General features: G+C 42.7%; 2 protein-coding genes across 12 annotated transcripts in view; both read right to left on the minus strand.

Annotated features, from left to right (window-relative positions):
• LOC6494542 (protein grainyhead) overlaps positions 1-12,508 on the minus strand; it is a 40,200-nt gene extending 27,692 nt beyond the window's left edge. For 2 of the 9 annotated variants that reach the window (XM_014907345.3, XM_044715416.1), the window contains exons 1-2: positions 10,950-12,481; positions 4,914-6,552 (exon numbers count right to left, since the gene is read on the minus strand). In XM_014907345.3, the coding sequence (XP_014762831.1) occupies positions 4,914-6,181 (1,268 nt within the window). In that variant the 5' untranslated portion in view covers positions 6,182-6,552; positions 10,950-12,481. Of the gene's footprint in view, positions 1-4,913; positions 6,553-10,949 lie in introns of all 9 variants that reach the window. The other 7 variants (XM_044715414.1, XM_044715415.1, XM_044715412.1 and 4 more) reach the window with 7 other exon arrangements.
• Positions 12,509-15,501: 2,993 nt separating this feature from the next.
• On the minus strand, positions 15,502-22,759 carry LOC6494540 (regulator of G-protein signaling 17). 3 transcript variants are annotated; one of them, XM_001960104.4, is made up of 7 exons: positions 22,383-22,759; positions 20,061-20,385; positions 19,877-19,885; positions 18,408-18,485; positions 18,285-18,346; positions 17,933-18,221; positions 15,502-17,867 (listed from the first exon to the last, which is right to left on the minus strand). In XM_001960104.4, exons 2-7 carry the CDS (start codon positions 20,375-20,377, stop codon positions 17,783-17,785), a joined length of 840 nt encoding a protein of 279 aa, XP_001960140.2. In that variant the 5' UTR covers positions 20,378-20,385; positions 22,383-22,759; the 3' UTR covers positions 15,502-17,782. The 3 variants fall into 3 exon arrangements, with proteins under 3 accessions (XP_001960140.2, XP_014762826.1, XP_032306735.1); XM_014907340.3 differs by having other exon boundaries at positions 20,718-22,759; XM_032450844.2 differs by lacking the exons at positions 19,877-19,885; positions 20,061-20,385; positions 22,383-22,759 and adding an exon at positions 18,561-18,631.
• Positions 22,760-22,911: the final 152 nt, after the last annotated feature.

Here is a 22,911-nt window from a genome sequence, read left to right on the forward strand (position 1 = left end):
AACAACAACAAGTGATACATATAAACAAAATAATACTATATGTAAGTATGCTTATGTATGAGAGACATATGTATAAACTTGATGCTGTTGTCGACCTTGTGGCTTTTCGATATCAACTGAAAACCACTTTGAGCGTTCGATAAACTTGTAGCGCCAATTCAGAGTTTTTTGAGTGGAGCGAGAGACTAAAATAACAACAACAACAAATACAAAATACAACAATAATACCAACAAAAACAACAACAACAACAAGAAAAATAAACTAAAACAACAAGAACAACAGGCGACAGTCGAAAGCGTATGAGACTCTGAATTGTGTTAACATGTTTCTTTCTTGTCTCCTCAACGTCCGTCGTCCCCAACATCCCCATCCCCATACCCATACCCATACCCATCCATCCCCATCTCCTTCTAACTCACGCCTCACATGTATGTATCAATGTGCCTGTCTTTGTCATACGCCATCTCCATCCCGCTCTACCGCTGCAGGTAGACTGCGCAGGTGAACAGGTTTGTTTTTGTATCAAAATGTCCAAACGCTGTTGCACCTTTTAATATTAATAATAATAAAATGAGCAGCAAGAAACAAAAAGCAATAACAACAACTAGAAAATTGCATTGATTAAATAGATGACTAGGGAATACCCTACTATTATATTACCTAACCATTACTTTATTATATAAAATTATAAATAGGGTTTCAAATATTGCTTTTAAGATCATTAAGAAAATTAAATTTGTTTTAATGACGGAGTCGAACCCTGGCCTATGATAAATTATAATTTTTTTTATAATTTGTATAACTTTATGTAGAAAATGGAGTGACCTGACCCTGACTTGTGATAAAATATCGTTCCCCAATAATTCTTAGCTTTTATGAACCTCAATTTAATATATTAAAAATATTATCTTTTCAAAAACTATCATTAAACTAATATACCCTCAATCCAAAGGTAGAGTATTGAAGTGCTCCATTTGCAAGCGCATGCGTGACAGTGACTTGGGATTTGTATCTGTCCCAACCCAGCCCCCCTGCACCATGCACCCCTCACCCTGCACCCGGAGGCTGTGAAACGGCGACAACAGTAAAAATATTGAAATATTGTCAATCAAGGGGATAAGATGGAGTGGCGCAGAAAAGGGGAGCTGGGAGCTGAATGCCGAGATTCGTGAGCTGAGAGACAGCTACGGCGGAATTCGTTCTATCATCCCGATAAGAGACACTAAAAGTGTCGCTATTTCTTCGAGTCCCACTGTACCCTGCACTCTGTATCCCCCCACCTCTCACTAAAATAAATGATTAAATTAAAATAAAATAAAGGAGTAACAACGAACTAAAAACAAAATAAAAAAGGAAAAATAAATGGGGGAAAAAACCAAAAAAAACGAGCAAAAATATGTTTTACGGCTCAGAAATTTAATATGATCGGGTAAAGTGAAAGTAAGGCTCGCTATATAAGATGTGTGGGTATAATATGGGTGTGTGTGTGTGTGTGGGTTGGCAGAGTGTGTGAGTGCGTGTGACATGAGCATTAACCGCGAACACTTCGATCAGAAGGCTATGGCGAAGGTTATCCTTGTGTATGGAAATTTCACAAAATGCATTCATTTCGCACAATTTGTGGGGTTTCCGCATCGCAATAAGGAATTCACTGCAGTCCCCCCAGCACTAGACAACAAAAGAGTTATCCCTAAAACAATAAAAGATATATACTTCTGCGAATATCAGACGGGCAAAATGTCAAAGTTTGAATTTTGAAAGAAAAGATATTGTCATTAATTATTATAAATTTATTTCACGGCCATCAAATATTATTGCACTTTAAAGCTTCGCTCGAATACGAATTTGAATTTAAATTTACGTAGGTGATTCTATTTATAACTTTATTAAATGTCAAAGGGTAATTTGTATAAGAAAGGAAATGCAAATTTTTTTTGTAGTCTTTCTATGACGTTTCTGAATTGGTCGCCGACTGAGTTTTTTAATAACAATCATTAAAAAATTGAAATATGTTTTAAAGTCTAAGATCTGATCATAACGATTAGTCATAAATAATAAAATTTTTATGAAAATATTCTCCATTATCTGCATATTTTATAGCATCAACAAATCAGACATCCGACAATTGCTTTCTTTTTTATAGTTTTTCCGAATAAAACATTTTGAATCGTGAATTAATGAAATTATATTATATGTTAATAGATGGCGCTGTGGGGTGCGATTGCATAAGTCTCGTGTGGTTAAATAATGAAAAAATGCATGAACAATAAAACAATTTTACTACCAAATGGCAAGAATTGTAAAATAAAAAATTGTTAAAATCCTACAGTGCTTTGCACTCAGCCCAACCGAATAATCTCTGTATGATTTAGGGGGGAGATCGTAAAAACTTTATAAGCCACTTTGGCGGAGGCTGCAATTTGCAAATGCAATTGCTGGATGGTTGGAGCTTTTGCCTTGGCATTTTATTTAGTAGAGCTTTAAGCTCCTTTTTTTTTAGTCAAATCTAACTATGTATTTTATAATTTATTTATACTGAATATACACATAGTGAATAAAATGTTTAGTTTTTAATATTAAACAATAAAACCAAGCTTTTTGCAGAGAAGCTTTAAGCTTCGAAAGTGTCAATCTCAGTCCATGTTGGAGAGTGTAAATTAAGACGCCGTAAAGGGATATGTTGTGGCGGTGACAGACAGACAGACAGACTGACCGACACAATGGAAAGGATGGCTCGAAACAAAGGTCATCGGGCCTTATTTATTTAACTTGGCCCATGGCAGTGCCCTGGCCCGTCTCTCAGCCCGGATCCGCTTTAATTTGACTTTAATGAAAACGTGGCAAGGCGAACACTTTTTGGGATGCAGACGTAGACATGGACATGTCCTGCTTATCAGGGGGGCTAAGAAAAAAGCAAAAAAAAAAAAAAATACAAACTGTACATCAAGCGAGGCCAAGACAGAGTCCGAGAGTGCGAGGCCAAGACCGAGAGACATCACGCAAGGTCCAGCAGCATCTTTAACAACAACGGCATGCCAATGCCGAGTCAGAGCCAGCCTCAGAGTCCAAAGCCATATAGCCAAAACCAAAAGCCAGGCCTAAACCAAAGTCCGAATCGAAGACGACGTTTGCTCGGTCCATATGCGGAAACGCAATTTTGTCGTTATTTATGGACCTTGCCGCGCATGCAACATGCACGCTGGACCCAAACGTACCACAGCGATGTTGCAGCAGCACGCTGTGGCTGTATGCTGTGGATGCTGCCTCCGCTATAACAGGATGAGACGTTGGCATTAGAAGAATAAGAATACGAAGCGGGGCCAGGCAGAAGAACTCTGAAGGAGTTGGAAATGGCCGAGGAGGAGGAGGAGGAGGAGGCCGATGGTGGTGCTGCAGATGCAGATGCGATGGCGTTGCAGATGTCCGAGTGACCATCAACACTGGGACAAATATTATCTCTCTCTTGTAGGCTCTAAACATTTCTCTAAATCAAACAGGACCTCCCTTTTCTCTCAGTGCAGTGTTGCAACAACGACCATTCCATGCAGATGACGATGACTTAGTTGCCGGTCCGAGGCGGCACCTTGCTCAAGGAGGCTGCGCTTGCATCTCACCTCGCTAACGGTTCTCTATTAGATTAATTTATATTCAAATTTTTATTACCATCGCATACCACTGGCGACTGCTCTAAAATGAATTGCCAGGCCAGGAATTGAGGAGGCTGTGTGGGGACAGACATCCGTATAGTCGATGCCAGGGTTCTCCACTTCGAGGAGAATAGTGGCGAGGCCGGAGCTGGTGCTGGATCTGGGTGTTATTAGCTCGCCTACTTGCACATTCGATGCACGCCAGAATGCCTGGTGCTGTTGCAGGGGCAGCAATAACGTATAGAAGAAACAGTTACAACGGAAGCTGTCATTCCACTGGGGGAATCGAGTATGGGGATTGGGGATTGGGGATGTGGATGAGGATGAGGACTTCGGCCTGAACTCAATGTTTGGGTAATGGAATGGGGAATGCCAGAATGCGCTGGCGTAGCTGCTGTTGCACGTTGCTGCTGCATGTTGCTGCTGTGTGCTGCATGCTGCATGCTGCATGTTGCTGCTGCCGCTGCTGCTGCTGCTGTTTGCCGGTTGGCCTATCGCAATAATTAACAGTAAAATGCGCGCGGCAAGAGCGGTTAATTCAAATGCATGAGAAATGCAAATGACAAACATTGATTTGAAAGGACCCAAGAAACAGCCAAGAGAAGCACGGGGGATTGGAAAACGAATTGAAACTAAAAACTGCAGCCCGTGTCCCCAATTAAGATGTTGATGTGGTAACCAACTCTGAGGCGGCAGCCGGAGCAGCCAGCAACTGCCGGCCATGACGAAGGCAATTAGTCCAGATTTATGTTGCCGATAGAACAGAGCTCACTGAATAGCCGAGTGGGCTAAAGGATGTTATCCGGTACTTTCAGACATCTTTAGATAATAGATATTCTTTCCTTTTTTAACTAAAACTAAAGCCATTAGTAGCGGAGACTTCTTTCATTAATACTTCTGATGGTTGTGGCTTCTTATTAGCCATGTCTAGAGGTTTAAGGTTAAAAAGGAAAGGTGCTAATCACATTTAAAACCTCTAAAACCCATAATATTAAATGTTAAATACTACACCCCAAAAACTATTATAGTTTTTATGTTTTCTTAAATGAAAACTGTTTACAAACTAAAGTTTGTCATCCAAAGTTTAGTGGGCCTATTAGGACAGCCCTCGTACCCTCAATTAGGCCATTAATTAAGGAGCACTGCTCTGCTCACCTCGAAGCACAAAAACAAACCACTTGGCCCAGTGGCTAACCCCTTTAAATAGCTACCCCTTCATTATAATCTACGCCCCTTGCGGCCAATTACTGTTAACGATTACTCACCTCTGCAAATGCTCTTCGACCCCCGCGGGCAGGGCACCGTCGGCCACAATGTACACCGGCTGTCCCCCGGTTCCCGTGGCGGTGGCATAGGGTAGTCCGGCCTGAACCACCACTTGACCGTCGGACACCAGGCTGCCAATGTCGCCGCCGGAATAGATCTCCAGGCTCTTCTGATCGGTGGTGGAGTATATGACCGTTTTGCTGCCATCGTTGTAGATCAGATCGATGTGCTTGTCCGCCTGGTAGAGGTCGGGGTCAAGTTTCTGTGGCACTGCCAGGTGGGGCAGTTGCTTCACATTCACATTGACGCCATTAGGATCGGTCGTGGTGTAAATAATAGACCCTCCGCCGGCGGCAGCGGCTGCCGCAGCAGCCTTTTTGTGATCCTCGTAGATGTCGGCCTCGGTCTTGATCACATTGGAGTCGTTGCCGCCGCTGTAGTGCAGGACAGAGGCGTCCAGGGGCAAGGGAGACGTTTGGTAGACGGCCTGGCCGTGATCGTTGTTCATCTTCTGGGCCTGGTTGTACATGGCCGTGGCCACCGCATTGTCGTTGGGCATCAGCTTGGAGGGATCGCTCACGATGCGGGTCAGGATGTGCTCGCCAGCCTCGTTGCGGGACAGGATGTGGTGCTCGCCGTTGATGATCTCCCGCGAGATGATCTGCTGCTGCTCGCCGTTAGGACCCACCACGCGGATGATCTGATTCTCATCGAACTCGATCTTGGCCAGCGGCTGGTGCTCGGCCTGCTGCTGTTGCTGGTTTGGATTTTGGCCCAGTTGGGCGGCAATCCTGGCATCAATGGCATGTCCTTCGTCCGGCGGCCCGCCAGCACCACCGCCTCCCGCTCCACCACCCCCGTCCGATGGCATTACCACCTTGGGTGTTTCGTAGATGAAGACCGCCTCCTTGTCGTAGAGCTTGGAGTTGTCCGTGTGCAGGTCCAGGACATTGACATTCGTCATGGTGGCCAGCTCCGGCTGGGGTGAGTCCGGGGAGCGGTGCATCGTGGTTAGGAGTGGTACTCCGTTGGGCGCCAGTGGTGAGGTATTGTTGTTATTCCCACCGCCTCCGCCTCCGCCGCTTCCCTGCTGGATGGGTGACAGTGAGGCGTCGCTAAGGATGCCAACACCAACGCCGACTCCCAGGCGGCTGTGGGGATGCTGATGCAGCTGGTGGGCGTGGCCGTGACCGTGAGCGTGGCCGTGGGCGGACAGCGAGAGCTCGTTGGACGTTATGACGCTCGTTGTGGCGGCGGATGTGGACATTATACGTACTGTACTCAACTAATTTGAACTGGATTCGGGATTGCACTTGTCGGAGGTTTTCGATCGGGTCTAGGACTTGGTCGTGGACAGATCATTTGAATCCCGATCGGTAGTTGTTCCTATTCCTGTTGCAGTTGTTATTATTGCATTTTCTGGCAAGTATAAACATAATAAATATCACTTATCAACTTGATGGATTGATGGGAAGGCACTTTGTTGTTCTTTTCTCTGTTTTTTTTTGTTTTTTGTTTATTTGTTGGTTCGGTGTTCCGGTTGGTTGTTCTTTGTGGCTTTTATGTCGCTGTTGTCGTTGTTTCAATTACTGCATTCTATGGCACTAAGGAACTTCCTTCGTTTCGTTCTCAGCTCAGCTGCAATTAGACAAACAATGGTCATAATTAGTTCATCATGGGAAAGAACAGATCCAGATCTAACCTAGTTTGGCCAACAAAAGGTGTTTGGAATGGCCACTAAGTTGTGAAAAGAATTTCTCGAGTAATTAAGTAGATCTCTAGATCTTGACTCTAGCTAATTTCTATAAAAAAAAACTGCCTCGGAAGCAACACAAAAAAAGTGGCAATGTCTGGCGGCAGTCTGCTTGGCGCCCTGATGTCCCCCAACCCCTCCAAAACACACACTGCACACACAGACACCTCCCCTCCCCTACCTTTTAAGCCAAAAACATAAACGGTAGACTTTGAGAAACGGGTTCAAACGGCAGCGGGGCGGATGAGCGATTTGCAAGCCGCCTGCCACCGGCCGACAGCCAACAAACAGAGCAGCCAGCCATCAAACAAACAAACAAAAGGCGGAAAGGGGCAAACAAAAAATCCAAAACAAAAATAAAGAGAAAGAAGACTTGGAAAGAAAACAAAAATAAAGCGAGCTGCACACGTGCCCGTCGAACTAGTTTGACTCCTTCGCAAATGTCAAACGTGTAACTGCATAACTCAACGCGGTTCATCACATCAACAAAACACTAAACAACAACAAGAGCGGCATTGGCGGCAACAACAGGTGGAAGAAGCGTCGCTGCTTACTTCTCAGTCAACGTATAACGTCGACGTCGACGTCGCACTGCCATATTTGTGTGCTGTGTTTTGTTTACAACGGTGCTTTGTGTGAAATTAAACACACAGTACTACCATACAGCTCACAAACCAGTCAGTCCATCAGCTGTTAATAGTCCAGAATCTCCGACTTAGTTTTATCTGCGGCAGTGGCACTTGGCAGCAGCAGCAGCAACAGCGACACCGACAGCAAAACATGTTTATGAGGGATTTTGAAACCGAAACCGAAACTGAAACTGAACCGAACCAAACAAAACAACATCAGCTTTTTAGCTTCAGCCATCTCAGCATCTCAGCATCAGCATCGACAAGTTCAGAACAGGTACTCGTATTCGCACCGGTAGCCCAAAACAACAACAACAACAATCCCAATCCTTGACCTAATCCAGAAGGCTGACTTTCTGGTTCCTCCAAAGCTTGCCCAGGTTCAGGTTCAGATCCAGGTTCAGCTTTAGCTTCCAGTCCAGTACAGGTCCAGTCAGTCGCCCCGGTATTGTTGTTTGATGATAAAGCCAAAAAATCGCAGCTCTTGCTGCAGAGTTCACTGGTGTTGCTGCTGTTGCTAGTGATGTTGCTGGTTCCTGATGTTGCTGGTTGCTGGTACTGGGTATTGGGTACTGGGATGTGGATAAACTCGTTTTGTCAGCCCAAGCCGGCGAGTTCACGACTCTCGGCTCCTCGTGCCCGGTCTGCGGGTTCCGTTAGTAGGTGAGGTCAGTGTCATGCGGTGGCGTGTGCTTTTTTAGACTAGTTTTTTTTTCTGATTTTTTTTATATTTTTTTTTGGCATCAGTACAACGCACTCGAATCGCAATCGAAAAGCCAATCAAGATACGATTGCGTAGAAAGTCGAAAGGCAATTAGGAAACAATTAAAGCAACATCAACACCCCGGAATGGCATTAAACTGGGTCAGCCATGGCCAGATATGACGACGACGAGCCATGGACCCTCGGGGCCAGACCCCAGACCAGCACCCAGATCAGCACCAACTTTCCAACTTGACGCTTGAATGGATGTGGCCGGCAACCAAGCCGCTGATAGATGGATTCTGGCCAAGACCAATAACTCATATGTCGGTGGGTGCAAAAGAAATTGGCAAAGAAACTTGGTCTGCTGAGATGTCTGCGGATATGCCCTCAAAAGGCATGCGATGTGAAGAAGATAATCCCAATTAATCTCAAATTCAAGAAGCTTTCTTTTGGGAGTATCTAATCTGAAGAAAAAGTAAAGGCAATATTATAGAGAATTGAAAGAAATCAAACAATATTAATCCCCTTCTAAAGTAAACAGAAACCCCTAGTCAACATGACTTATGACATAAACCCTCAGCTATTTAAGCCAATTACTCCCCCACATCTGGTAAGATATACAGTTATTTAGTTGTAGAAACAGGTCTTGGATAGAAGGCGTAAAATATAGTAGGAAATTAGATAGCAATTACTTTATCGATTGGCTAAACAATAAATCGGAAATCAAGTTCACTGAATGATTTAAAGCTTGAAGTGAATGAGGAAATCTTTTGCAGTGAAAGCGATTTGCATATTTATGAGCTCTACCACCTTGATAGATTTTTTTTAGACTAGAATTCCTTGAGAAAAAACATTTTTTTGTATAGAATTTAAATCAAAATTTATTAAAATACAATTTGACTTGAGTCTATCCCCCCAGGTAACCCTTTCTAAGCCAATTACACCTATTCTCTCAGATAGTATCGAATGTAAACATAAACCCGAGATCTAACCTTTGAACACAGACAACGCCTACGACATGATCTATGGATGTGTGTTCGGGGTATAACCCTCTCACAATCCCCCTCTCTATAACGATCTTAGATAGGTAGTGAATACCAAAAGCAATTCCATTTCAAATCCCATTAAGATTTGACATAATTTGAAATTTGGTTTTTACGTCTCTTCTGTACCATTCCTGGGGAGAATGGTGGTGGAAAGACAAGAGAGTCTCGGAATGAACCCTAAGACATCAACGGTCAGAGTTGTTGGGCATCAATAACCAAAGACTGAGACTGGGTATCGGTAGATGGTGGTACACTGAGAGAAGTTTAAGGTATCTAATATAATATATTATGTTTTATATAATATTAAATTTCATATTTTCAAGTTTAATAAACAAAAGTTCTTGCCAAATTATTATTAATTTAATATTATTATTATCAAGTTTTGTTTTTCGTGTAGATGGGGGAATGGGAATGGAATTGTTGAGGCGAATAAAGGTGGCCAAGATAGCTGTGGGAGGAGGGGAGGGAACTGTTGCTGCTGCTGCTGCTGCAACTGAGAGCCAAAGACTCTGGAGTCAAGAAGGCCCAAAGAAACGAAGAAAGGCAAAAGAAAAGAAAAACAATAAACGTTAACACGAACACGAAAATAAAATAACTCTCTCACGAAGTTCCCCCTTTATTTTCAGCTTACTTTTATTGTTGTTGTTGTTGTTGGTTGTGTGTGGGTTACATGTGGCCCATGTCGCTGTGTGTATCTCACGGATACACCAATGTATCTTTGCATCGGTATGCGAACGAACGCTGCGTAGATGTTCATTTTACTGTACCATAATCGCAGCCCCAAATTGATCACCATCATTTTCAGAGGCACCACAAAATACAACAAAAATAACAAAAAAGAAAAGAAAAATAAAAAATCATAATAAAAAGAAGCCGAGAGAACACGGCAAAAAGGCAACAATATTTGAAGTCCAGGGGAAACGTAATCAGAAACACTGGGCAACATCATCGATTTTCGAACAAGAAGGCAGCGACGTTGACGGCGACAGCAGCAGAGGCAGCGACAGCGACTGCGACTGCGACTGCGGCAGACACACCAGAGGCGTCTGATGTCTTGAGAGGCAAAAAAAAAATACACCTTTTGATCCCTTTTCGCTCCCACTCTGTGCACCGCTCTAGCTCTCCCTGTCCACCCTCTCTGTCTCTCTGCTTCTTAACGTCTCTTGCGCATTGTTGGCAACACCAATACCTTTGCGTTTTACCTGCCGCTGCTGCCGTCGCTGTTGCTGCTGCGCAGCAGCGACTTCGAAAATAAAACCAAACAAAGAGGAATGTGTGCGCGAAAGATACTACCACCACCACCACCACCACCACCAACCAACAACAACAAAATATCCATCATCCAGAGCCAACAAAAGCAACAACAATAACAGATATTGAGACTGGAGAGACTGAAACTAAGAAACTGAGGCTGCGACCGCGACTAAAACTTCATACGTCTGCACAATAAATACAGGGTGCCCCTTGGTTTAGGCCATAATACATACACGGCAATAAAACCATTAAATATCAATTTAATTTCGAACCATTTAGGCCATTAGTTCGTTAGCTTTAGCTATTAAAATTATTGGCTATTAGTAGTTTGTAGTTGGCTATTGGTTTTGAGCCAAAACTCTTGCTTCTTCAAAACTCTTTTAGGTTTTAAAAAATTTCAATATTCTGAAATACCATTTTTTGAAATTCTAACCAAAAATCCTACAACACTTCTTAAGTCATTCTCTCCCCAGCTTATTTTCCCCTAATTATAATATTCTACCTGTGGTTCGGCCACCACCTCAAGTAAGCCTCCTTAATTAACAAAAAAGGTCACGTTTTTGCCCAGTGTAATCCCTAACCGAACCAGGGCTACAACTGATGCGTTTATAATTACTTCTCGGTACGACTACCACTACGGGTACTCACTTTTGGGCCGCTGTCCATAATGTGATGACGGGTGCCTTGAGCTCGGGATCAGGATACGGATTTTGGCACTTGGGTGAGGATCTATGGCACTCGAACTGAAACGTCGAACTGGAACTGAAGTCCGTAGACGGAGTCTGTAGACGGTAGTCTGGAGTATGGATGTTATGTAGTATGGAGGTTGGAGTTTGGAGTTTGGAGCTCTTGGAGTACCCGCTGAAATGTGGCTGCACTGGTGGGTGCACCTTTCGCCACTCTTTGTGATCTTGTTGTTGTTGTTCCCGATGGCGGTGGTGGTGGTGGTGGTGCGTCTGGGGCTTTTAGCCTGGCTCTCAGTGCCTATGGCTTACACAATGCTCTTGGCTGGCTGCTTTCCGCTGCTTCTAATATGCCACTCGCTGTGGTATGTGGAGCTCTTACTGTTTCTGCTGTTGTTGTTGCTTTTGATTTTGAATTTTTTGTTTTTGTTAGTGGTATGTGCATTTTGGCTTAAAAATCACGTTGTATGGTCCAAAACATTTTGCTGTTGTTGTTGTTGTTATTTAAACAAAATGTTACTTTTGTTGTTGTTCACAAATGGGCGCGAAATTGAGGGGCGAAAGCAGGGCGGGGCGGTGCGGGGGCGGTTCGAATGGCATTTGCGTATTTTGTTTTGCGTGTGTTTGTGTGTGTGTTGTGGATGTGTGTGTGTTTGGTTAGATTTCTCACTTTTTTTTTGTATCTTTTTGTATTCACGCGCTTTCCCGCACTACTTTTGTTGTTGCTGCTTGTTCTGGCCGCTGTTATTAATCACTATTTTTATTTTGAATTTTATTATTCGCTGCTGCGGCTGCTGCTGCTTTAGCTCAGCTTTGATGGCGTCTCATTCCAGCTTACACTCACACACCGATATCCACAAGCTGAGCACGCACACACACGGATACGGACACGGGACACACACACTTAAGCATACGCTCTCCGAGATACCCGCGCACTCACACAGATACACGTTTTTTTCGCTTTTTTCAGCCTTCTCTTCCTCTTCGTGGCTGAAATCGGTGAGTGTGTGTGAGTGTTTTATTTAATTTCGAAAAGTTTAAGCGCGACTTTTTAGCTGATGTTTGTTTTTTATTTTTGCCATTGCCACACGAGCGATTTTCTAAAAATCCGTTAACCGATTCACTAATTCGATATAAACAAATGCACTTTCAAAACAAAGGGGGTGTATGAATTGGTGAGATATTTTGACTTTCTGACTTTCCGTGTGCGCGGAAAACTTGTCGTCGCTGTCGCTGGAGCTCGGCTCTCGGCTATAATGCCCAAAGAGTCAATTGGAGATTGTTCAACTGTTGAATGTGCTGCTGCTGCTGCTGCTGCTGTTGCTGTTGCGCTGCCACCGTCTCAGTTGGCTTTGACGCCGACGCCGTTATTGCCTGATGCCTGTTTACCTGTATTGGTGGCAAGGTGCTATCCGTGTGCTGCTCACAGGTGAGAGAGCACCGAAACGTTGTGAATGTGTGCAGGCCGCTAGCTCGATTATTATTGCTTTTTATGGTTTCATCTCTTTCGTAACTGATATTGAGCGGAGCGGAGCAGCAACGCTGGCACTCAAATTCATTCGAATCGATGATGTTGTCTCTACACTCCCAAACACACACTCACACACACACACACACACACACACAAATATCAACAGGTAGTGTCCACTTGAGCCCCGTACCCTTTTCTATACGTGTATGTGTGTTGGTGCACCTGCAGAGCCCGCAGAAGAAAAAAATTAAAAATAAAAACAGAGGCAGGTACGAAAGACTTAGGCAACGAACCTTCTTTTCAGCTTGCACTTGCACATGTGCGAACGGGCGGGATGGAGCGGGATGGCGCTACCCTCGCTCAATTTAAACCGCTCCTGATCTTACTTTGTATCTGACGCCGTTTCAGATCGGATTCGGTTTGGGTTTCGGCGTTGGAGTTCATTTCTCAGGCATTGCATTCATTTTCGAAAATTCGAGTTCGCTGCTCATTTCGCGAATTCGAAATCGCGAAATTTTGCTGCCTCGCTTGTTGCTCTTTTTGTTTTTGTTTTTTTTTTGCCATTGTAGTTGCCATTTGGCTTGTAAGCCTGGCTTGTGAAAGTGGTAGTGCAATCGGGCATCAGGTAGAGAAACACACACACAATTAACAGGGAGAGAGAGAGCGAGAAAAGGTGAGAGACTGATGGGGGGACAGGGGAAAGAGATAGAGAACACCGCATGCCGAGAAACTGCACAGCAAAAAAAGTAAAAAGTTTACATAAAATGAATTAAATAATTTATAGAGAGGGAGAAATTATTATCAATTTAATATCTTTTTTAATTTCTTTATTAGTATGTAGATATGTATTAAAAAATATATCTAAAAATATTAAATCCTTTTTAAAAGAAACTATTTTTTCACGTGTAACATTCGTAAAATAGTTGTGCATGTACCACGATCGAATTCGCCGTGTCGCTGCCACACAGACTCCGTCGTCATTCAGCCGCTCGCGCCCCATCTCGCCCTCTCACCTGGCGTGGCATTCGGTTAACCTCAGCCTGAGCCTCCGCCTCTGCTACGGCTGCTACGGCTGCTGCTGCTGTAGTACAACCTCAGCGGGCGACGGCAATCAGCTATGTGTCGTGTGGATCGACGGGCGGACTGAGTTTGTATGCTCTCCGTCGCGGCAAAGGGTGGCTTGCTCCCCCTTTTCGCGCTCCCCCATGTCCCCCCGCTCTCTCCGTCTCGGTTTGTCTTTCGGCGCCTGCGCACGCGTGGATCTGTGGTCTAGAACGGGGGATTGGAGCACCGCCGATACCTGGCTTACACCATGTAAAAAAGCTTCTGTCAATTTTACATTTCTTTTACTGTCGAGTATAGTGTTTACTTGACATCTCTAAGTATTTTGACGTTTGACGTGGGTCATATTTTGCCCCCCATGTACTTTCCACATTTTGAAGGGGATGGCCCAAAAAATTTGACAAAAAATTGAAAAAATAGTTTGTTTCCAGATTTTGATGCAGATTGATGGAGAATCGATCTACAAATCGTTTAAGGCATTCCGCTCAAGAATCGGAAGAATATTGGCTAAGATATGGCATTCGCAGTGGGTCATATTTTGCCCCCCAAGCACTTTTCGCATTTTGAAGGGAATGGCCCAGAAAATTTGACAAAAAATTTAAAAAATAATTCGTGTCCAGATTTTGATGCAGATTGATGGGGAATCGATCTACAAATCGTTTAAGGCATTCCGCTCAAGAATCGGAAGAATATTGGCTAAGATATGGCATTCGCAGTGGATCATATATGGCCCCCCATGCACTTTCCGCATTTTGAAGGGGGATGGCCCAGAAAATTTGACAAAAAATTTAAAAAATAATTCGTGTCCAGATTTTGTTGCAGATTGGTGGGAAATCGATCTACGAATCGTTTAAGGTACTCCGCTTAAGAATCCGAAAGGCATTGGCTAAGATATGGCATTCGCAGTGGATCATATATGGCCCCTCAAGCTCTTTCCGAATTTTGAAGGGGATGGCCCAGAAAATTTTACAAAAAATTGAAAAAATAATTTGTTTCCAGATTTTGATGCAGATTGGTGGAGAATCAATCTACAAATCGTTTAAGGTATTCCGCACAAGAATCTGAAGAATATTGGCTAAGATATGGCATTCGCAGTGGGTCATATTTTGCCCCCCAAGCACTTTCCGCATTTTGAAGGGAATGGCCCAGAAAATTTGACAAAAAATTTAAAAAATAATTCGTGTCCAGATTTTGATGCAGATTGGTGGAGAATCGATCTACGAATCGTTTAAGGTACTCCGCTTAAGAATCCGAAAGGCATTGGCTAAGATATGGCATTCGCAGTGGATCATATATGGCCCCCCATGTACTTTCCGCATTTTGAATGGGATGGCCCAGAAAATTTGACAACAAATTGAAAAAATAATTTGTTTCCAGATTTTGATGCAGATTGGTGGAGAATCGATCTACAAATCGTTTAAGGTAATCCACTCAAGAATCGGAGGAATATTGGCATAGATATGGCCTTCCCCTTGAGAAACGAAATCTCAGGTTATTATGATCCTATGCTGGAGATTACAAGAACATTGGAGAGTATGAGATGCAAAAGTTGGAAGTAACTAAGCAACTTTCAGATAAAATTGCCAAACTTATTAGTAAGATGAAGTAAATAAGTTAAGTTATTACATTCCAAATTAAACTTTTCCGAAAAAGAATATTTAATAAAAGGCACTTTGATTTTGAATTTGAGTTTTATTTTCCATTTGGTTTATTGTTGCAATATAATAAATGTTTTAAAACTAAATTTTAGGCTTAGTATAATCCATTTTGTATTTATTGATTTTTCCGTGTTTTTTTTTTTTCATTTATTCATTAGTTGATTTGTTTTGTAATAAATTTAATTTATGGTTTTTAACTGGTCGAAACTTTTCACTAATGCTTGATTACGATTTTGTACATATACCTCTATATAGTATATATATGCATGTATCGGTGTGTGCGCTGGTTTGTGTGTGCTTGTGTGGGTGGGTGTGTGGATGTTTGGGTGTTCTTTGGGGTGTATGGGTGTATAAAACTAAACAAACAACAATCGTATTAAATTTACTTATTAATTCTGTTTTTTTGTTCAAAAAGTCTTATATCCTGTCCGTTCTGCAAAGTAAGAAACCGAAGAGAAACATTTACAAACAAACATTCCTTCCCTCCGCGCGTCCCTTTAGCCTGGACATTGTGTCTAACCTGATTGCCTAAAATTAATTTAACAAACCATGGAAACTGACATTAGTTTTTCTTATTTTTTTGGGGGGTCAACCTCGACCGGAGTATCCTTGGCCCTCCCCCCCATACTATAATGCAAAAGCGGTTGTCGAATTCTCAATTCCAAGTAGCAGCCTGAGTGACGCGAAAAAGTCAAGTTTTAAGGACGAAAACCGAAGCTTGAGGCGGAGATAAGGACATATAATGTATGGGGACTGTTTCAATAAAAAAATTCAAAGCAACTGGAACATGCTTGAAAGCTAGAAAAGTTTGTGTTTCTTGGTATAGTGTGTTGGTTTGGTGAGGATATCCTGTGTGTCCTGTGTGTCGATAGATGCATTAAAACTAGGCACACCAACTAGCTACGAAAAACATTCCCTTCTCCCCGCAACAAAGGTACACTCATGATTCTTGTACTTTAAAATATTGTGCCTCAAAACACAGACAACCCAAAACCTTAAACGAAAATCCAACCTAATACTCGAAAATACAATGTTAACTTTTTGCCTAGGTATCTGGCAGGGTTCGGAAATGGAACTGAACCGGAAATCCTCCGTTCCCTGCTAAAATTTCATCATGTTTTATGTTTTTCTTTTTTTTTTATAAACTCATTTTTTTTGGTATCATATTTTTTTTTTGGTTTTGTTTTTAGTTTTCAATTCGACAACTTTTTTGCTAAAATTTAAATTTAACCATACTTTTGTGTTTCGCATTTTTTTTTCTTATTTTTTTTGTTTGTTTTTATAATACTGCTTTTAATATATATTATTTAAAGATTTGTTAATGCAGAAATAGGATAAGGGATGTTTTGAGTGAGGGAAACTCTTGGAACTTCCGCTGTGTAGGTGTGTAAACGCATTTTCTAGAAACATAATTGCAATATATTCGAAGATGTACATAAATATAAGAAGATATATCTCTTGCAAAGTTCTGATTTTTCTTTTTTGTTTGTTTTGTTGGCAGTGATATTGCGAAACGTTCTTCTTTCGACTTGGAAATCAGCTCGACATCGAAATATATAGTACACGTTTTGTAATTATGCGTTCGTTCTAGTATCGGTTAGAGTTGGGTTTCCCTTCGAATCGGTTAGACTTTTACTGGGTATTTACATATAATACCATAATATATATATATATTGGTTTGTCTGGATCAAAATACAGCTCAAGATGGGGCTTTGTTTGTTTGGTTGACTTCCTTAATAATGGACATCATCATTTAAATGGGGCTTTATAAGAAAGTAGAAAGTGTTTGTCATCGGCTGTGGTATTTACAAAATGCTTCGATGTCATTACTCATATGACCTAAAACGATTTCAAAACTAGTCAAGTTAAATGTCTCTATATATCCGTATATATAATATATATATATATATATCTATATATATATGTATATGCTGGTGTGTATATAATTTTATAAATTTATGTAATACGTTTAAAAAGATTTTGTTGGTTTTCTTTTTTGCATTTTTCTTTTGTTTTTTTTTGGAAAAAGTTGTGGTTTACTGTTTAAGTTACTTAACGGTTAGCGGGATCCGTAATCTTTGTTGCAATTTGATTAATACGTCTCTTAGATCACTAGTATTACAATAGATGCTATTTTTTGTCGCTTGTTTCGTGTTGTTTTTTTTTTCATAAATGTGTAACTGTTTTGTTTGGGGAACCGCTTTTTATGAAAAAATGCTTTTTGTGGTCGAACCAGCTCCTTAGTTTAAACAATTTGTTTAGTGCTTAACTCAGTGGTTTTTGTTAACGACTAGAACGTAAGCAGAGAAGGAATCCGTTTCACGTATAATGCATTTCCTCTGGACGTCCTCCCCTTTCTCCAAAAAACCGAAAAAAAAATTAAATAAAAGTATCTCGGAGATGCTGGAGACTGCTGGCAACACGGTGAAATGATTCTACTAATGGATACATATTGCTTAGTCGATTGCAGCAGCAGCAACAGCAGCGGGGGCGGAAATCCAGCAGAAATGCCAATGGAGAGCAATAACGGAAATCAACACAGCACAACTGAATCCGGCATTTAAGCCAAAGTCCTGAATCCGTACCGGTATCCAAACCTGATCCTCTCTAAGTGGGACTATCCGCTTTGGAGCCGGCATTCGAGTTGTCTTGCAGTTGAGCGAGTGTCCTGAACTTTTGTGAGTTTAGGAATCTGTAGAGGAAGCATAGAAGTCCTTTAATAAATATCACTTAATGAATATCGTCCTTTATCCTTACCTCGGATATGAGTCTCTGTGCATCAGTGTGTAGATTTGAATTTGAGCTTCGTCAAAGGTATGCGTCGTCGGCTCGATCATGTTCCGGTTAACGATTTCACGTACCCGCGAATCCAGCGACACTTCCCTGGGCGACAGGATCGAGATGTAGTCCTCGTAGATCAGGCGCGCCTTCTCCTCCACCACTTCCGCACTGCCCTCCTTCTTGAGGTCCTCGCAGGCCAGCCAGAAGAGTATGTTCTCCTCGCTGAACTCGCTGCGCAGGAAGTTCTGGAACACCTTTCGACCAGCTGGATGTCGATATTTTTCGATATAGTCGGGTATTAAAGGCCAAGAGTTCACTTTATTCTCACCTGAGTTCTTCATCAGCTTGTCGAAGCTTTTGCCCCAGCTGCGGATTTCCTCCAGTGTGGGCCTGGAATAATAAAATATATATATTTATTCACTTTTTCGTTGCAGGGATGTGGAAAACTCACTGTTCGCCATCTAGGAATTCGGAATTAACGAGATCTCGCTTCGTGGGCGCATTTTCATCGGCATTTTTAATGGCCAGGCTATAAAGATAATGAGGAACGAAGGAGAGTGTGTTAAATTCTTGGATTATTTTCATATTAAATCTCATCAATCACCCTTTAAAGTAGACTACAATTTTATTCATTGCTGAATGGCCGCTCATCCTGACTCATTTTTAACTGGCGCAAAATATCGTAAAAATGCAAATACAGTGGTCACCGAATATAACGAATAAAAATAAAAGTTTAAACTTTGTATAAAAATTATTTTTTTATTTTTTCTTGGATATAAAATAACTATTTTCAATGTTACGTAACACATACAGTTTTTTTCTAGTTTTAACACTTAGCTGGTATAGTACTTAATTGCCTCGAGTAACCACTGTAGATAGGCTAATGTCATATCGGTTTTGGGTTTCGGAGCCCCAGAGACAGAGCTGCCGAACGGAGCACCAGCACTCGAACTTGACAAAGCTCCCTTATCTGGCTGACAGTTATCAAAGCAACTCGCTGCTGCCCCAATACCTAATCAAAGTCACACAAACCCACAGACCCCAATACATAGATATATCTATATGTATATATGCGAGTATATGAATCAAATTATATGTGGCTTTTGGTTGGCATGAGGCGGTAGGTGGTGAGTGGTGGTGAGAGGTAGGAAATGTAGGGAAGGGATTTTTCGGGACTTGGGGTCTTGTTGCCTCAGCCTAGGCACCCCAAAAAAGGTGCCCCAAGGGTGGATATTGCGCTAGGGCCGAAAAAGACTTTCGATTTCATTCACGAAAACATGCAACACTTGGAGGAGTCAGGCGGAGCGCCGCCACATACTTATTTATATTTAATTTGAAAAGTGCCCTCCAGAGAGCTTTTCGCTGCCCGACTCGTCGTTGCTCCCGGAATTGTGAATGAACGTGGGAGAGAGAACGAGAGGGGCCGCCGAGAGCTCCCCAAAAAATTCAAAGAGAACTTCAGGCATTATTTGGCCAAAAGAGAGAAGCTGGAGGGAAGCGAGAGAAAGCTTTTCTTTCGGTCCATATGAGAGGAGCAGCATTGCCAGCTGTGATTAAAGGTCCTCCTCCGTGTCAGTGTCCGTGCCTGTGTCCGTGTCCATTTCAATTTCAATGTCCATGTCCATGTCAGTGGCCATAGCCAATACCACAGTGAAGCAATGGCAGAGCAATAACCATAGCCGTGGTCACATCCATGACTGCACAGAGAGAAAAAAGGGGATTTTGAGGAGTAAAAAAAAGGGAAATAGATCCTAGTGTTGGAGAATACTTTTGCAAGAAATTCAAGACTAACTTTAATGATATTTTCTTTTTTATTGATATCCCTTATATATCTCTTTTTCTTACCATGTATCACACCCTAAAGCACATACTGATTTCCCCCAGTGTTCCAACACCATAGGTATTTGTTTGGAAACTCACCATTTGGCCCTGTTTTTACGGTTTTTGTTATATTTTTGTTGTTGCATTAGTGGTAGTAGTTTTTGCGGTCGTCAAGTCGAGCCAAGGCGGCAGGGTAACGAGAAAGAAATTGATTTCGTTATTCAGGATGTGAGTAAAGGGGGGAAGGGGAAGGGGAAGTGCCCTCCATTCAAAGGATACTTACCAGGAGCAGGAACAGCAGCAACACCAGCAGAAACAGCACGGCTTCTGCGACTGCGGCCGTTGCAACGTGGCCGCATTGGACTCCTGCAGTACATTGGATGTGGAGCCACCGACCGTGGGGGATACACCGCTTATGGTCCCGCCACCGCCCACACCGCCGCCCACTCCGCTGCCGCTGTTGCCGTTGCCATTGCCGTTGCCGTTGCCGTTACCGTTATTACCATTATTGCCAGTGTTGTTGGCCGCATTCTGTTGGGAGGATGCAGTCATGCCGCGTAATCGACAGCCACTGGGCAGTTCCGAAACGGTGCAGGACATGCCGCTGGCTGCCAAAAGAAGAATAAACAGAGACCGTTAGGCAGGATAATCACAAAAGTACAGAGGAAAAAAAATACTTAAAATCTTTGTTTATTTTTGTCATTTGTAGTGGCTTGCGTGCCGATTAAAGCCCACCCATAAACAATATTTGAATATTTATAAATCAAACCGATAATAAAGTCCACTTTATCACTAAAGTATTATTTAATGGGTATACAGTTATAGCCTTGAAGGAAATTCAAGTGGCATGACTAACTGCGAAATTGTTCTTGATTTATTGTTGTTGTTGTTTTGTTGTTGTTGTTGTTGTTGTTGTTTTTCTTCAGGTGCACTCACTTACCTGCCCTTTGCAAGTTGAGGTTGACGCTGGCTGGAGGAGGGGGGTGGTTGGAGGTAGAGGATGGTGGTGCTGCCCCAGCTGGCGTACCGCCCACTGCCACTGACCTACCCACTCACCCACTGGGCTTTCTCTCTTTCTCCCGCTCTCCCACTCTCGCCCTCTATGCTCTTCAAGTTTATTTCTCTTCTTTTTTTCTTGTTTTTTTTTTTTTGTTTTTGGGAGATGGGGAAAACGAGGCCGTTACGTATTTATGTTTTTGCTAATAATTTTTTATCGAAAGTTCCCACACTCTCTTTTTTTACCCTCTCTCTCTCGCTCCCTGTCTCTCTGTGGTGCTCTTGATTTTAGTTTTTGGTTTGTTTTTTATTTTCCAGATTTTCCTTGGGGAATTTTTCTTTATTATTTTCTTTTACATGCCTTTTTGAGTGTTTTGTGACGAAGTCTGCTTTCGTTTTTTAGAGCAATTAATAAAAGGGGCCGCCGAAAAAATCCAAGAAATTCCCTTAATGAGTGCTTGTGATTCAGATTCTGATTCTGATCCTTTATCCTGATTCTGGTTGGATGTCCTGGGTCCTAGGTCCTGGGTCGTCGATTGCCTTGAATGTTGCGTGGGTCGACTGGTTTTTTGGGCTGAATGGTTGGTTGAATGGTGGTTGGGTGGTGGTGGTGGTGTTGTTTTTGTTGTTGGTGGTGCTGCGAGTACTAGTGCCGCGAGTGGTGGTGGTGCGCGGGTGGTGGCGCCTACGGCATTTACATATTCCTATTCCGTTGGATTTACAGGCGAAAATCAGAAGCAATTCACGACCGATTCAGTGCCCAGTGGCAGAGCCAGAGCCAGTATCCAGTGCCAGTGCTCCCGTGCACCAAGGGGCACACATTTCACAAGCGTTACGAAATTTATGAGCAGCTGGAGCTGCCCCCGCTGAACTTTGTTGTTCTTGTTGTTTGTTCTGGCTGTATTTTATTTATTTCTTGTGCTAGTCATTACAGAGGTATGCCTGTGCGTCTGTTTCAATGTGTATTAGTGTGTGTGTATGTTCGCCACTACATTGACACGCACTTGGCTAAGTGGAGCGCATTGTTTGGTCGGGCCGATGGGGCGTATGCGTGATTTTTGCTCCTTGCTGACTACAGTTGTTCTTGTTGTTGGTTCTGTTGGTGCGCCGACAGCTGCAACATGTAGGTGGCTAATTGCACTTGGAACTCTTAACGGAATTATCACAAATCAGCTGCTGCCTAATGATGCTCCTCTGTTGGCCATTGAATCTCTATTTAGCTGCTAATTGTATTTTTTTCCAACAGCGTTTCCGTTCATATTTTCACCAAAAACACACAAACACACACACACACTGCTTGGGGGATGGGCTAGAAGGGGGGAGTGGTGGAAAGGGGAGTCAATTTGGGGGTGGTGACGGTTGGTGGGGGGCAGTGAGGCTTATATGTATGTATGTATTTAGGAGCAACGACGAGTACATACGAATTTTTGCCTGCCACTGCCACTAGAATCTGAATCTGAATCTTTTTGGGGAGTGTGTGAGTGCTGCTGCTCTGCTCTCGTTTATATATTTGTGTATATTTTTTTTTTCGACCCGAAATTGTTTTGCTTGCGTTTTTGATTTTATTTTGTATTTTCTATTTTTTTTTTTTTTTTTGACTATCCAATACCTTGATACGGATTTCGGTGTTCGAATTCTGCGCGGAACTGCAATTTTCTGGTCACTTGATTTCTTGATTACTTTTTCGCGTGGCCTGGCATTTTCACACTTTTCACATCACATCTTAGAATTATTTTTCGATTTATTATTTTTCCTGCCAAGCCATTTTCGATTCGATGCAGCACTTTTTTCCCCAAAAAATCGTTTTCTGCGCTCTGCGATTTTTGCTGCTCTGCGAAACGGAACGGAACGCTGGCAGAAAACTCAAGAAATCCTCGAAATCCGAAATCCACGGAGCGACTGGCGGAGCAGGCGACTGATTTCCGAGCAGTGCCGTTTTGGCCAGCTCTTGATTTTCCAATGCGCGCGCTCCTCCCCAGAACCATTTGATTATGGCGAGGGGGCAAGAGGGGCCAGCTGGGGGGGGACCAAAGGTGGACGACAAGGCACACGGTCACGGAGAGAACGGAGACACGGAGTGAAAGCTCCGCCGCATAGCTATACAGTTGAAATTCCTGGTACACAAAAAAGAGAGCAAA

This window comes from Drosophila ananassae, chromosome 3L, assembly GCF_017639315.1.
Source record: "Drosophila ananassae strain 14024-0371.13 chromosome 3L, ASM1763931v2, whole genome shotgun sequence".
Classification (NCBI taxonomy): Eukaryota; Metazoa; Arthropoda; class Insecta; order Diptera; family Drosophilidae; genus Drosophila; species Drosophila ananassae.

Coding starts and splice junctions, on each gene's coding strand:
- LOC6494540 (XM_001960104.4), bottom strand. CDS start 20,377: ATGTCCTGCACCGTTTCGGAACTGCCCAGTGGCTGTCGATTACGCGGC. Junction 18,347..18,407: donor GAATTCCTAGATGGCGAACA/GTGAGTTTTCCA, acceptor TTATTATTCCAG/GCCCACACTGGAGGAAATCC. Junction 17,868..17,932: donor CACAGAGACTCATATCCGAG/GTAAGGATAAAG, acceptor CTTCCTCTACAG/ATTCCTAAACTCACAAAAGT.